General features: G+C 38.2%; 2 protein-coding genes across 2 annotated transcripts in view; one reads left to right on the plus strand and one right to left on the minus strand.

Annotated features, from left to right (window-relative positions):
* parp9 (poly(ADP-ribose) polymerase family member 9) overlaps positions 1–972 on the minus strand; it is an 11,570-nt gene extending 10,598 nt beyond the window's left edge. Inside the window, exon 1 of the mRNA XM_014015223.1 lies at positions 587–972. The gene's annotated coding sequence lies outside the window, so the exon portion shown is untranslated. The remainder of the gene's footprint in view (positions 1–586) is intronic.
* Positions 973–5,587: 4,615 nt separating this feature from the next.
* Positions 5,588–14,926, plus strand: part of parp14rs1 (poly(ADP-ribose) polymerase family member 14-related sequence 1) — an 11,744-nt gene continuing 2,405 nt past the window's right edge. Inside the window, exons 1-13 of the mRNA XM_014015221.1 lie at positions 5,588–5,866; positions 5,974–6,198; positions 6,280–8,516; positions 8,594–8,824; positions 8,948–9,169; positions 9,404–9,482; positions 9,757–9,903; positions 10,140–10,202; positions 10,432–10,608; positions 11,001–11,219; positions 11,313–11,927; positions 12,277–12,413; positions 12,616–12,790. Coding sequence (XP_013870675.1) covers positions 5,755–5,866; positions 5,974–6,198; positions 6,280–8,516; positions 8,594–8,824; positions 8,948–9,169; positions 9,404–9,482; positions 9,757–9,903; positions 10,140–10,202; positions 10,432–10,608; positions 11,001–11,219; positions 11,313–11,927; positions 12,277–12,413; positions 12,616–12,790 — 4,639 coding nt within the window. The 5' untranslated portion in view covers positions 5,588–5,754. The remainder of the gene's footprint in view (positions 5,867–5,973; positions 6,199–6,279; positions 8,517–8,593; positions 8,825–8,947; positions 9,170–9,403; positions 9,483–9,756; positions 9,904–10,139; positions 10,203–10,431; positions 10,609–11,000; positions 11,220–11,312; positions 11,928–12,276; positions 12,414–12,615; positions 12,791–14,926) is intronic.

Here is a 14,926-nt window from a genome sequence, read left to right on the forward strand (position 1 = left end):
CGTTATAAATGACTTGAAGTTATGAGTTTAGTATGGGCCCCTATGGGCCACACTGCTGCAATTAACTATTTTTTCCCTGTCAAAGTTTTCTTTGTTTTTTTTTGAATGCAAAACTAAATAAATAGAAACGAACTGTATTTTTTTACTACAAGCTATTACATAAAATAAATTTATAAATAAATTGTTTCTTTCACGCTGGTGTTATTAGGTGAAACGTATTGTAAATAAAGTGCAGTTACATGTTTTCTCCGCTAGAGGGAGACAGAAACAAGGTTCTTCCACTCATCTGAACCAAACAAATAAACAAGCTTTCAGTTGGATTAATTGTTTTGTGATAAACCGCTGTGCAATGTCTTGGAATATGTTTGTTTCTTTTTCTTTCCTTAAAGTTTGACTGTTTTACAAACAATCTCCTGTTTTATTTAAAAACTAAAGTCTCACGCTCACCGAGCGACAACACGCAGCCAATCGTTTTAAAACTCTCCCCGCAAATGTTATGTTGGATTTCCTGCAGTTAGTTATCCACTTATAAGATCAAAATGTACTTTACCTTATAAAAAAAAGCTTAAATAAACGAAGCGCTCACCTTATCCTTTGGCATGGAAAGTCCCGAATGAAAAACCGAAAGTAAAAACTTGCCAGTTAAAGTTAATGTTTCTTTAAAAAATGTCTCCTTCCTGCTGCACCTCTATAGACCAACCCTGAAAGCTGAACACAACGCCACGAACACTGGTGATAAATAATAAAGTGAAGCTTTCGTTTACAGAGAAAGGAAAGTGAAAGTGTCAGCAGACAGACAGCGGTGCAGCCATCATGGCGGACGCGTATTCTTATCATCTGTTAGTGGAGCTGGAGGAAACCAACGCTCCCAGGTTAAAAACTAAGTTAATAAAGTATTTTCAGAGTAAGAAATCTCACGGAGGAGACTGTGAGGTGGACCATGAGGCCGGCAGCAGGACAGCAGTGCTGCGTTTCCGCAGTGAGGAAGGTGGGTTTCAAACTGTGGGGCTGCAAAAACTCACTTTAACAAGAATTAAATCTTTATCTTTTTTTTTATTATTGTAAATAACTCTTCTTAATGCTGTGTTTCCTCTGCCAGACCAGAGGAACGTCCTGCAGAAAGAGTCGCATCAAATCAGTGTGGATAAAGGCGTGTTAAAGATGACTGTTCACCTCCTTTCAGAGGAGAAAACAACTCAGGTAAACAAAAACAATCTCATTAACAAACAGACCTTCACTGTTTGGATTTGTTAGTTTCCCTAATTTCATAACAGGCAAGTCTGAAAACAGAACACACCCACTGTGTGTGAGTGTAATTTATTCATCTTCACTTTTCGATCAGTGTCTATTTATCTTAAAGATTCATGTATTTTATGTTTTTAATCCATGAGATTTTGATTTAATGCTTGTTTCTTTAAAATCTGCTCATATCTTAGTGGAAGTCATGTGATCGATCGTAAACAGMAGAGGCAATAGTTATTATCTTTGTTCCTCTAACTTCCTTTTGTGTTTACAGCTTGRGCCAGGGCAGGAATAAGGAGGGGCTGGGTCTTGGGCCAAGAGCTTGTTTGGGCTCCTCTCCATMTTTTTAACATTTGTACAAAATGCAGTATAGATTCTAGGGCTGCCACGATTAATCGACGACTAATCGATTATTAAAATAATCGATGACTAATTTAATAATCGATTAATCATTTTCTTTTTTTTGTTGTTTTTCTCTCCAAACTGCTTTGACACCTTCCACTGCCACATCTGCCTTTCTGTCCTTGACACACATGCACAGAAGTGGTAACTGGGGTAGGCCGTGGATGTCACAAGACATTATACAGACAGGCTCTGGTATCATGGCTACCTGACAACAGAGCTCAAAGTGTGGGATCATTTTAAGAAAATAAAAGAGAAACCTGTGTAACATCTGCAGAGCAGAACCTGCCTTCCACAGCAATTATTTTTAGTTAGCATATAGCTAAAATCTAACCATGGTTATATAATAGCAGCTGCATTCTGGCGCGATAAGCTCTATGTTTTATATTCAATTAACGTATGATCTGATTAGTCGACTAATCGAATAAATAATCGGTGATTAATCGATTGTAAAAATAATCATTTGTGGCAGCCCTAATAGATTCTGTGCATATTMAGGCTTCTAATGATAGGTCTAAAGTCTGCATACCATCTGAAATAAGAGCTAATACTAAGAGCTCTGCTCTGTCACACTTTATCTTTTAATTAATTATTGCAACACAACACAAATCACAAGTGGATTTAAACAGTTTGATAAAAAAAACGTTTGGGATTTCCTGAGAGCATCTGTATATAAAAAAGTGAAAGTATTCCTATCTGAATAAATACATTAATACATCACGTCTACTGTTTTCTTCTTTACTTTATACAGGAGGATCCGTCTGATAAAGGCAGCAAGAMGTGTAAGTAGTAACAACAGAACACATGTTTTAGGTATCTGTAGTTAATATTTCTACAGAATGTGGAGAACAGCAGATTATATTTTAATTTTGTCCTTWAAGACAGTTTTGGACTTTTGTTTTCAAGATTTGAAATTTAATTAATACTTGTTAAAGTGCTTTTCTTTCATTTAGGTTTTATAATTACTATATAAAGTTTAAATCACTTTAACAAGCTCAGTTGTACAAAAACAATATGCAAAGATTTAGTTTCACTTTTGTTCTAAGCACAAAAGCTTCTTTCCTCATTTGTCTCAGTTTAGTTGTTTGTTTTACTSTAAGTAGAATGATGTTGAGTGTAAATAATGTAATTTATTATAAGAAATGAAATAGCCACAGCTCAGTATTTCTAATAATGAAAGACTATGTAACTAGAGGCTTTAGTTTTTACCACAGATTATTAGGGCCACACAACAAGATTATTATTGTTTTTTTTTATTATGTGAATAAACTCATAACATTACGAAAACCTTGACATGAAAAAGCAGTCATACCACTGCACTAMAATGAGGAATGTTGAGCAAATTATGAAGTTGTTTTTTTAGTATAAATACTTAATCTTTTACCACTTTGGCATCAAATTATCAGTAGCAGGACTTTGAAATGATAAACTGAAGCTGTATTGTACTCAGTGGCTGCATTGTCAGATTTAGTCGTCATGAAATTTGGATAAAAGCATTTTACACTTGTAGAAAAAAATGCGATGTTGAAAATGGTATGTCTGAATAAAACAGGAATCCACTGGATTTCTTCTTAAAACCTTTTTCTCAGTCTTCTGACTCCGATCAGATTCACAGTACAGCACTCAGCAGGCCTCAGTGTGAGACCTTGGGCTGAAATCAAAGCAAAACACAGCAGCCTGTTCTAAGCAGAGACTCTGCAACACTAACAACTTTTTACTACTACAGGTGCTGGTCATAAAATTAGAATATCATGAAAAAGTAGATTTATTTCAGTAATTCCATTTAAAAAGTGAAACTTGTATATTATATTCATACATTACATACAAACTCATATATTTCAAATGTTTATTTCATTTAATTTTGATGATTACAAATGACAACAAATGAAAATCTCAAATTCAGTATATCAGAAAATTAGAATCTTGTGAAAAGGTTCAAAATGGATGGCACCTGGTACCACACTCTAATCAGCTAATTAACTCAAACCACCTGCAAAGGCCTTTAAATGGTCTTTCAGTCTAGTTCTATAGGCTACACAATCATGGGGAAGACTGCTGACTTGACAGTTGTCCAAAAGACGACCATCGACACCTTGCACAAGGAGGGCAAGACACAAAAGGTCATCGCTAAAGAGGCTGGCTGTTCACAGAGCTCTGTGTCCAAGCACATTAATAGAGAGGCGAAGGGAAGGAAAAGATGTGGTGGAAAAAAATGTACAAGCAAGAGAGATAACCGCACCCTGGAGAGGATTGTGAAACAAAACCCATTCAAAAATGTGGGGGAGATTCACAAAGAGTGGACTGCAGCTGGAGTGAGTGCTTCAAGAAGCACCACACACAGACGTATGAAAGACATGGGTTTCTGCTGTCGCATTCCTTGTGTCAAGCCACTCTTGAACCACAGACAGCGTCAGAAGCGTCTTGCCTGGGCTACAGAGAAACAGGACTGGACTGCTGGTGAGTGGTCCAAAGTCATGTTCTCTGATGAAAGTAAATTTTGCATTTCCTTTGGAAATCAAGGTCCCAGAGTCTGGAGGAAAAGAAGAGAGGCACTTCATCCACGTTGCTTGAAGTCCAGTGTAAAGTTTCCACAGTCAGTGATGGTTTGGGGTGCCATGTCATCTGCTGGTGTTGGTCCATTGTGTTTTCTGAGGTCCAGGGTCAACGCAGCCACATACCAGGAAGTTTTAGAGCACTTCATGCTTCCTGCTGCTGACCAACTTTTTGGAGATGCAGATTTCATTTTCCAACAGGACTTGGCACCTGCACACTGTGCCAAAGCTACCAGTACCTGGTTGAAGGACCATGGTATCCCTGTTCTTAATTGGCCAGCAAACTCTCCTGACCTTAACCCCATAGAAAATCTATGGGGTATTGTGAAGAAGAAGATGCAATMCACCAGACCCAACAATTCAGAAGAGCTAAAAGCCACTATTAGAGCAACCTGGGCTATCATAACACCTGAGCAGTGCCACAGACTGATCGACTCCATGCCATGCCGCATTGCTGCAGTAATACAGGCCAAAGGAGCCCCAACTAAATACTGAGTGCTGTACATGCTCATACTTTTCATGTTCATACTTTTCAGTTGGCCAACATTTCTATAAATCCTTTGTTTTTATGGGTCTTCAGTAGTATTCTAATTTTCTGATATGCTGAATTTGAGATTTTCATTTGTTGTCATTTGTAATCATCAAAATTAAATGAAATAAACATTTGAAATATATGAGTTTGTATGTAATGTATGAATATAATATACAAGTTTCACTTTTTAAATGGAATTACTGAAATAAATCTACTTTTTCATGATATTCTAATTTTATGACCAGCACCTGTATAATAATGAATTGACCTTATAATGTATTTCTCTTGCTGGTTACACCCCAGGAGGTGTTACCTTTTATGTCAGACATAGAACGTAACTCATTTTTATTTAAGCTAAAAGAAAGAACACATAAGACACACACCAACTATTTGTCTGCTTTAACTTTAAAGGCTGAAATGATTAGAAAGTATAAAACACAAAACTGCATCTAACATTCAATTAATCATTTACAAAATTTTCCTTTACACTAACAGTGACCCCCAAAGTCAAACTGAGACGCGTGACTGTCCACGGCAGGTGTGAGGAAAATGATGAGGAAATGAGCCAAAAACGGACGTCATATAAGATTATGACTTTTTTCTCGTAATATTACGACTTTAATTTCATAATTTAAAAAAAAACTTTTTGTGGCCCTAATACTCCGTCGTAAGTTTTAGCAAACGTCAGATGGAAAAACAAATCTTTGTTTTTCTTCTTTTTAGTCTTTAAAGTCTTATTGTCATATTTAGTAAATAATTCAGGTAAATTCCCTCAAAGATAGATTTTCTTTCAGCTCTTACAGCTCTGTTAAAGCGAAATGTCACTTATTCATCTTTCACATCTCACTAACAGCAGATGTTTCAGTGACCAACAAACCTTCAGCTGCTGACAAACAGAAACCCGTGGATGTGGTTCAGGAGGAGCCACAAGGCAACGATGATGATGATGCAGAAGATGAAGAGCTGTGCTCCACCTCAGCTGTCTTAGAGAAAATTCCAGAGAATGTAAACCAGGAATTCTTGGAGATGCTTGTAGAGAATGTTTTAAAAGACCGTAGCTCTACCACTGCCCCTAATTTCACTTTGGATTTCCTTCCTGACGGCTCCAAGGGTGTCGTGACATTCCAGAATGGAAAAGGTACAGATTCAGTTTACAGTTTCAAAAAGCTCAACTTTTTGTATTCCTTTTGAGAAGAATTCAGGTAAAGTTTCACCAAAATGTCCTCCTCTTCTACTGTTTCACAGATAACTCTGACTTTGTAGCAAAGTGTCCTAAAAACAGGATGTTCACCAAGATGAAACTATCAGTTCGACCTCTTGAAGTCACAGAACAAGTTGTAGTTGAAGGCATTTCAAACTGCAGTGTTGACATAATTGAGCTTCACTTTGAGAACGAAGGAGGGGAAGTGGAAGATGTCGAACTTATTGAAGCCGAACAGTCTGCCATCGTCACCTTTAAGAACCATAAAGGTATTCCATTTGTTCATTTGTTTCAGTAACGGAAATATGATTCTTAGCATTGTTCTGACAGTTTGTATTTTATACCTTTAGATGCTAGAAAAGTCCTAAACAAGAAGCATCAGATAAAAAAGGAAGAAGTCAAAGTCTATCCGTTTTACAAGTCTTTGGGAGCAGCTCTTTATGGCAAGGATAAGCCTTCACTAAAACTTCCTGCTGCCATCTCAGATTCCATTGATGAAGCTGTCCTTAGATATCTGTGTAACAACAAAGCTGCTGCGGAGACTGTTCGTTGTGACTTGGCTAAACATTTCTGCGTCATGACCCTTAACCAGTCAAACATGCGCCTGAACCCTGCACCTTCGTTACTAAAGGAAAATAATGCCAAAGCCATCATCAAAGAGTGGGAAAACACTGTGAAGTCAGCCTTTGCACAAGCTGTGTCTAAGTTCAAAGCCTTAAAGTTCTCTCTTGAGTCGGAGGTATGGAAAGAGGTAGAGGAGAAGATCAAGCAGACACTTCATAATGAAAACGTGGTTGTAGTACCCAATAAAGCCAATGGTGTCTTATCAGTGGCGGGTCTTGTGACAGATGTTAACAGATTGGAGAAACCTCTGACAGAAGTCCTTAACAAAGTTCAAGAAAAGGTGCGAAGGGAGAAGTTAAGCAAAAGCCAAGAAATCAAAGTTTCTCCATCACTTCTCCACCTTCTTTCCCAAGATGGTCTTCAGAATAAACTTTTACAAATGTACCCGGAGCTGAAAGTGGCCTATGACAAACAGAACGGGRCTGTGAAAGTAACTGGCTTTGTGGATGAGATAATTAATGCAAACAAAGTGATAAATGAGGCCATGTTTGCATTAAAACGGCAAAATTTAGAAGTAGACACGCATTTGTTTGACATGTTGAAGAACGAGCAACAAGAGGAGCTCACAGATGCTCTTTTCACAGCCTATGCCATAAATGCAGCGTTGGAGATCAGCGCACATCGGCTGCAGCTCATTGCCATTTCTGACCGGGATCTGTTGGATGCTCAGGATCATCTGAAGCAGCTGCTGATTTCTCACTACATTGATGTTGAAGACAGTGACGTCCTGAAGATGTCAGAGTGGCAGGACCTTGTCAGTCAGTTGGAAAGTGCCAACAGTGACTCAGGCAGAAAAGCTCGAATCCACACTACTCCTCAACAGGTCGTGGTGTCTGGCCACAAGGATAATGTCGCAAAAGTTAGCGATGAATTAGAGGACTTTTTAACACAGAATGCTCAAGTTGAAGAAATTGTTAATGTTCAGGCAGATCTCATCGTTGAATACCTTCAAAGTCAGACAACCTTGTTGAAACAGTTAGAAAGCAGCGTGGAAGTGTCTTACTTAGAGAAGACCATCATCCTAAGTGGTTCCAGAGCTGCTGTAAAAAAGTGTAATAKCGTTGTGGAAGACTGGGTGGGTACTGTGTGCTTTGATCATTTTAAAGTTTCAAAACCTGGAGTAAAGAAGTTCTTTAAAGAGAAAGAAGCCATGTATGTTCCCTTAATCAAGAATGAAACTGGTTGCATGGTCCAGCTGGTGGATGAGGAAGAAGATGACTTTGCATTTGTACAAGTGCAAAAACCTGTTTACCAAATTCAGACGACTGATGGAGTGGAAATAGCTGTTTTTAAGGCAGATATGTGCAGGCACCATGTGGATGCTGTCATCAATTCTTCTAATGAGGACCTGAACCTTAATGGGGGTCTTGGAGGAGCACTTTCAAAAGCTGCTGGCCCTCAGTTGCAGAGTGAATGCGACAAACTAATAAATGTGAATGGAAAACTGAAACCTGGGGAATGTGTCATCACTGGTGCTGGGGGGCAGCTCTGCTGCAAAAATGTCATCCATGCTATGGGTCCAAGATTTGAACCCAGTAAGTCCACAAAAGTTGAGTTACAATTAAAAAAAGCTGTTAAAGGAAGCTTAGAACTCGCTGAAAAGAATGGTTGTCTTTCTGTGGCTCTTCCTGCCATCAGTAGAGGCCTAGGCTTCCCCCTCAGTCTGTGTGTGCAGACCATCGTCAAAGCAGTGAAGGAATACTGCGACGAGAAGTACGATGACATCACACTGAAGAAGATCCATCTGGTGGACAATGATGATCAAGTTGTTCAGGTTATGGAAGGTGCCATCAAACAAGTGTTTGGAAATCAGGGTGTTAGTCATCCTCTATCAGTTCCTCCTCCTAAAGTCACAAAGTCTCCACAAGTGAAGCTACCTGTACTTCACCACAACTTGGGTTATGTGCGAACTCCGGAGGGCTTGGAGATCGTTCTGAAAAAAGGACACATTGAATCTGCCAAGGTAATATTTGATCATATTTTACTATGCCTTATTTCAAGATAGCACATAATTTAGTTTGTGATTTTGCACGTTTTTAGACGGAGGTGATAGTCAACACAGTCTTTGAAGATCTTGCACTGAATAGAGGGGCGGTTTCAAATGCCATCTTGGCTGCAGCTGGACCCAAGCTTCAGCAACTGGTTTCTAGCCAAAAGTCTAATGGAACAACTGGTGACATCATTGTTACCGACAGCTGCAAGCTGAAGAGCAAGCAAGTATTCCATGCAGTTTCACCTAGCTGGGATAAGGGCCAAGGCACAGCTGAAAAGGTAAGTCTTACATTATGTGTTAACGGAGTTCTTAAAATGTGTWTTCATCAACAAAACTGTACTTCAAATGTAATTTTCAGGAAAACTCCACTTGTATCACATTATWTATGATCTGTCTTCCAGATCTTAGGTGGGATCTTTAAAGATTGCTTGGACACGGCAGAGAAAAGTCAGTTGGCCTCCATATCTTTCCCGGCTATCGGTACTGGAAACTTGGGATTTCCAAAAGACCTTGTTGTGTCGGTGATGCTGGATAAAATCCTGGACTTTAGCAGCCAGACACAACMCAAGCACCTAAAGAAGGTTGCAATTGTTCTTTTCCCCAAAGATACACARACTATTCAGGTAAATGTAACAATCTTTAACATGTTTTACTCAGAACATGTAGAGGCAGTTCAACTGTTGAGTCTGGTGTGTTGGAGCACGGATCAAGGGATCTGTAAAACCAATGAAACTGAACAAGAAATCCGTTTGTTTGATAATTTTAGTCTGTCAAAAGCTATCCAAACACTTTTGTCTTGAAATCCAGTAATGATGTGCTTTGTTTTAAAACTTGTTTATTAATTAATTTCCCTCCAGGTGTTTAGTGATGAATTTATGAAGAAGTTTCCTAATGCCTCTGGTAATTTGACGTCTACAAGCTCCACCCAGAGTACAGGTAGGCTGCAGTGGATTTTATCCACTTATTTTTTTTCAAATTTCAATTAAATATGAAGGACTTAGGAGCAGGAGTTTTAGATGTTAAAGGAAAAATGCATTATAGCAGCAAACACATGTATGCAAGTAAAACTATATTATATTTGGTTTGTTCAGTAATCTAGATGAAACTTTAGGATTAATATCCCTTGTAACATAAGATCTTATTGACAATTTATTCTTCAATTTTAATTCCATTTAAATATTACATGTGTCCTGTTTTGGTCTGTGGGTAGGTTCCTTCTCTAAAGTCATCTCTACTTCTGGAATGCATGAAACTAAAATGGGGAATGTGACGGTGCAAGTAGTGTCTGGAGACATAACTAAGGAGACTACTGATGTCATCGTCAACTCTTCAAATGAAAACTTTTCTCTTCAGTCAGGTAAACATTTCTAACCAAAAGTGAAAATGTTTAGGATCCACACATACTTTGTTTCGTCTCCTTCTAACACTGATAGAAATGAAATAGAATAGAACAGATATGAAAATGAAGTTTATGTTGTAGATCTCTGTCTAAAATTGCTCWGCATCTTTAAATGATAAGATTGATAAAAAAATACCATAACCTTTAGTACATATGTATTTAAATTGAAAGTTATTTCCTGTCTCCCTCCCCAGGTGTTTCCAAGGCAATTCTGGATGCAGCTGGTCGGGCTGTTATAGAAGAATGCCAATTCCTCAGTAATAAAATAACTTTTTTGTTAACTATTTGTTACCTTTTCTCAAAGTTTTCCTCAACATTAGTGTAACCATTTTCTTGCCTCGTAACATTTACAGTGCGCTCAGTTGATAATTAATCCAGCTCTGTGTCATTGCCAAAGTTGGTCCAGAAAGTCAGTCCAGCATGAATAAACAAACATCACAGCTGTAATATTTCAGTAGAATTCAGATTCCCTATCCATGTCCACAGGTTCACAGCCCAATCCAGGCATGATAATGACACAGCCAGGGAACCTGAAGTCCAAGAAGATCCTCCACCTGGTCGGAAAGACGGACCCGGCAGAAATCAATATTGTTGTGAAGGAAGCTCTTCAAATGTGTGTGAAGGACAACCACAGCTCCGTCTCTTTTCCTGCCATTGGTACAGGTGAGGTTTACTAACAGGTTAAAACACAATAACATACGATTCATACAAGTTTCTCCCTACAGGCTAAACATGGCTTCTTTCTGATTATGAATGTTTAAAACTGCAGCTTATTGCAGTTTCAGTTCTTGAATTGTGTCTTGGCTGGTGTTGACAAACCGGCATTGACTTGTCCCCTTAACTCCAGTCTTCAAAATTTCCATTTGCCGTTCATACAAATGCTATTATTTAAACCTTTATTTAACCATTAGTTTCRCATTATGTAATAATTTTGGAAGAAATTCTCTAAAATTTATTGCAGAAGTGACTCACGTGCTCACGTAAAACGTGCAGAGAATTGGTATCATTTAGTTAAATTTGTACATTTCAAACACTTTTCTGTTGTACCTTTCTAGGTCAAGGCAACGTCAAGGCAAAACAGGTGGCAGATGCCATGTTGGATGCAGTGATTGATGTGATGAGCCAAAACACTTCCAGTGCCCTGACTTTAATCCGAATAGTCATTTTCCAGGCACCCATGCTCAGTGATTTCCTAAGCAGCATGCAACAAAGGGAAGCCACAGATCCTAAAGATAAAGTGGGATTATTTGGCAAAGCAATGGAAACATTAAAATGTAAATATAGAAAATACAACTTAGTTATTTTTTCCTGTCATAAACATAAGTTATAAATATGCAATTCTAATGTATTTTTTATTTCTGTTATAGCTCTCTTTTATTCCAAAAGTCAAGATGACCCCCAGAAAAAAGATGATGTCATCATTGAGACAGTCAAACCAAAACCTACTTGTTTCCACATCTGTGGTGACTCTCCGGCTAATGTGGACGCAGCTAAAAAGAAGATAGATGCCCTAATTTCTGATGACCAACAAAGCATCCCCATAATCGATAATGACATTCTAAACTTCTCTATTGCAGACTGTCAGCAAATCATTGACATCCAGAAAAACCTGGGTGTGAGCATAAGAACGGAGAACCAAAATGGCCAGGTCTCCATCGTCATTGAGGGTCTCAGTAAGGATGTGCTCAAAGCTCAAACTGAGATAAATAAAATGCTGAGGAGGGTGAGACAGGAGCAGGAGATGCAAAAGAAAATGGAACTGGTGAATTCAGTGGCAGATTGGCAGTATCAGTCACCAGGGCTTCAGTTTCAGAGTTTTGATCCAATGACCAACTACCAGCTTGAGCAAGCATTGGAGAAGGCAATACAAACTGTRCAAGTTAAAATCAAAGGTCAAGTCTACACTGTGACGATGCCAAAAGGACCAGCCACTGACAGCAAGGGAAACACCCTGAAGATAAAGCGAATTAACAAACTGAAAGGTAATTCACACAAGAACTAGAGAAATTGCAGAATGACTGCTGAAGAGGCTGAAAATTAGTCATTAAAGCTAAAAGAAGCAAAACACTTGTTAAATGGTAAATGCTGGTAAAAGCAGCTAAGGTTTAGCTAAAAACTAAAATAAGCAAAAAGGGTAGCTAAAATAGCAAAAGACTAGCAAGAAGCTAAAAATTGCAAAAGACGTATGGGGCAAAAGAGAATAAGCACTGGATGTTTTGGCAACAATATCTATTTTTTTATTTTAACTTAAATTTCAAGGAACATTGTTGAGCTTGTGACATTTGTATGCCCTAAAACAATGTCTCAAACAACATGTTTTCTTTTCTTCAGAAACTGATATTCCTGACCACTGGGATGACATCCCAGCTGGCACCACATGTCTACCTGTCACTTTGCAGGCTGGGACACCAGAGTATACTGATGTCGTTAAACTGTTCCAAGCCACATGCAATCGAACCATTACCAAGGTAACATTCATTAATGATCCATTATCACTTGATGTGTATTGATAATTTTTTACTTTTGCTACAACTGCCTTAAAAGTTCTTCTAGATGTGTCATCTGAAATGTGTTTTATTTCTGGTGCACTTTAAAGATAAATGAGAATGCAAAATTGACAAATTCGACACAAAATGCACATATTGTAAACGCACATGTCCTTGTTTGTAGATTGAGAGGATTCAGAATCCTGCACTGTGGAAGGGTCTTGAGATCAAAAAGGTAGAGTTGGAGACAAGAAATGGTCATCCTAACAATGAGCAACGCCTATTCCATGGCACCTGTGAAAATACTGTTCCTACCATCAACGAACGTGGCTTCAACAGGAGTTATGCGGGAAAGAACGGTAAGACATCTGGTGGTTTTGTAGTTTAGAGGAAACAACTGTTGTTTCAGGGTGTATTATACAAAATCGACTTTTTTGAGCTTTGCATCATGCTGTAATGCCATACCCTCATCAAAAACATACCYAGAGCGTTGCATGTTTGATAAATCCTTGAATCTCATGTGGTAGTCATGTGGAAAAACGCTTGATGGTACAAAGCACCGTCTATGTACACATAGCTCCTCACTGGAGCTGAGTGTGGAGCCGAGCTCCCACCCCAGAGAGCACCCCTCCCCTGAAGCATTGTTGTAAAGACATGCTGAAGTGGGAGTGTCAGAAATGGTAGGAGGAAAAGCGACTGCAGTCTGAATGCACATGTCGCATTCCATCCGACTTTTTGTCAGTGAGGTGGGGGGGAAGGATGGATAAGACACTAACCTCGAGTCAGGCTGTTTAAATCTGTAGCTCAGTGCATTTACAGCTCCAAAACAGAAGTCCATTTGCTTCGTCTTTTTTTTCTTTTAATTTTYCRTGTCCTGGATGACTGAGAATCCACAGAAACATATGATAGTATGTGTCCAAACTCATCATGAAAGGAGTTTTTCATGCGCTCTTAATAAATTAAGTGTTGAATTTACTCCACCAAGTCATATCACCTGGTTTCACTAAACCTAGTAGAATAAATATGGAGTAATATACATATTTTATTTAAAAGAAAATATGTATATTGATCAACTTACTCAACTTGCTTTAATGGAACCAGTTTGGTTCATTAAATTAAACTGTTTATTTCTTAGAGAATGTGCAAATGTACTTTTACTTTCCTGATTTTTGTGAACAGTTTTGTGACTTTTACTTAAGTACTTTTCTCATCAGTAAAACAAATTTTAACCAAAGCCATTTTCTTTAATGGTATTTTTACTTTTACTTAGTTATTTTTTTCAAGGACAAAGACCTCTGAGGTTCAGATATAAACATTGAACTAAACAAGCACATCAGATAATTATTTAATCGGCTCTGATTAAACAACTTCAAATTTGACATGATAAAAGTAGCATCCATGCTAACTCCATAAACAAATAAGCTGAATGAGACGTCACGTCTTTTACTGCGCATGCGGATCACATCAGTGCCGTGTAGAGTTCACACTGGAGTCTAATAGAGGTGGCATTTAAAATGTAATGTGAACTTTCACACCAAAAAATCTGAATTGAGCATTAAGACCTGCTGGGTGAACATAGCCATATAATAGTAGCAAAATGTACTATTATTATTATTGTTATTATTAATATTACAGTGTTTTGTGTCACTGCCATCTCCTTGACCAAACTGAGAACAATCTACCTTCAACCACTATTAATATTAATAATATTGTCTGGGGAGAGCATAACACWCATTTTTAACAATCGTAACACTTGTCTATGTGGGAAAATAAAAAAATCAGCATGTTTCTCTCCTGTTTCATTTGAATTTTAGAGACCACAATGCAACAGCTGATTAAAGGGGCAAAATCGTGTGCTTTCCAAGTCTATATTTAAATTTTGTACTAAAATAAAGTAACTATGTCAAATTTTCAGCTTATGAAAGAGCTATATATTTGTAAAAATCACCAAAACAATTTACTTCTCATCTTGACAGTTTCTAAACGTCTTGAAATAGGTCTCTTTCTCTTCAAGAAAATCCAACCACTTAGGTCACGCCCATTTCAGCACGTAGTAGAGTCACGGAGCAGGTGGGAGGAGGGGCGCGCTCCGCCATGAAGAATTTCGGCTTAAAGACACATCCCAGAGGAGGAGTTTGTCCCAAAAGGACACAACCCAGAGGCATTTCCGGTTCCCACCTGTCGTTTTGCTCCTCAGCATGGCTGCCTAAATACGCTGCAGGATTTCTCAAACATGCATGAATGAGTCAAAGCAAGGCTTTGGGCATGTTTTTTATGAGCGTGTAACATTATAACATGATATAAAACTCAAAAAAGTTGATTTTACATGATAATGCCCCTTTAAGATTTGTAAGAAAATGGCTTGTCCCATTTTGAATGAGGGATGAAGTCCTCAATATACAGGGGGTAAAATAAGTATTGAACACGTCACCATTTTTCTCAGTAAATATATTACTAGAGGTGCTAATGACATGAAATTTTCACCAGATGTTGGT

The sequence above is a fragment of the Austrofundulus limnaeus genome, unplaced genomic scaffold, assembly GCF_001266775.1.
Source record: "Austrofundulus limnaeus strain Quisiro unplaced genomic scaffold, Austrofundulus_limnaeus-1.0 Scaffold125, whole genome shotgun sequence".
NCBI lineage: Eukaryota > Metazoa > Chordata > Actinopteri > Cyprinodontiformes > Rivulidae > Austrofundulus > Austrofundulus limnaeus.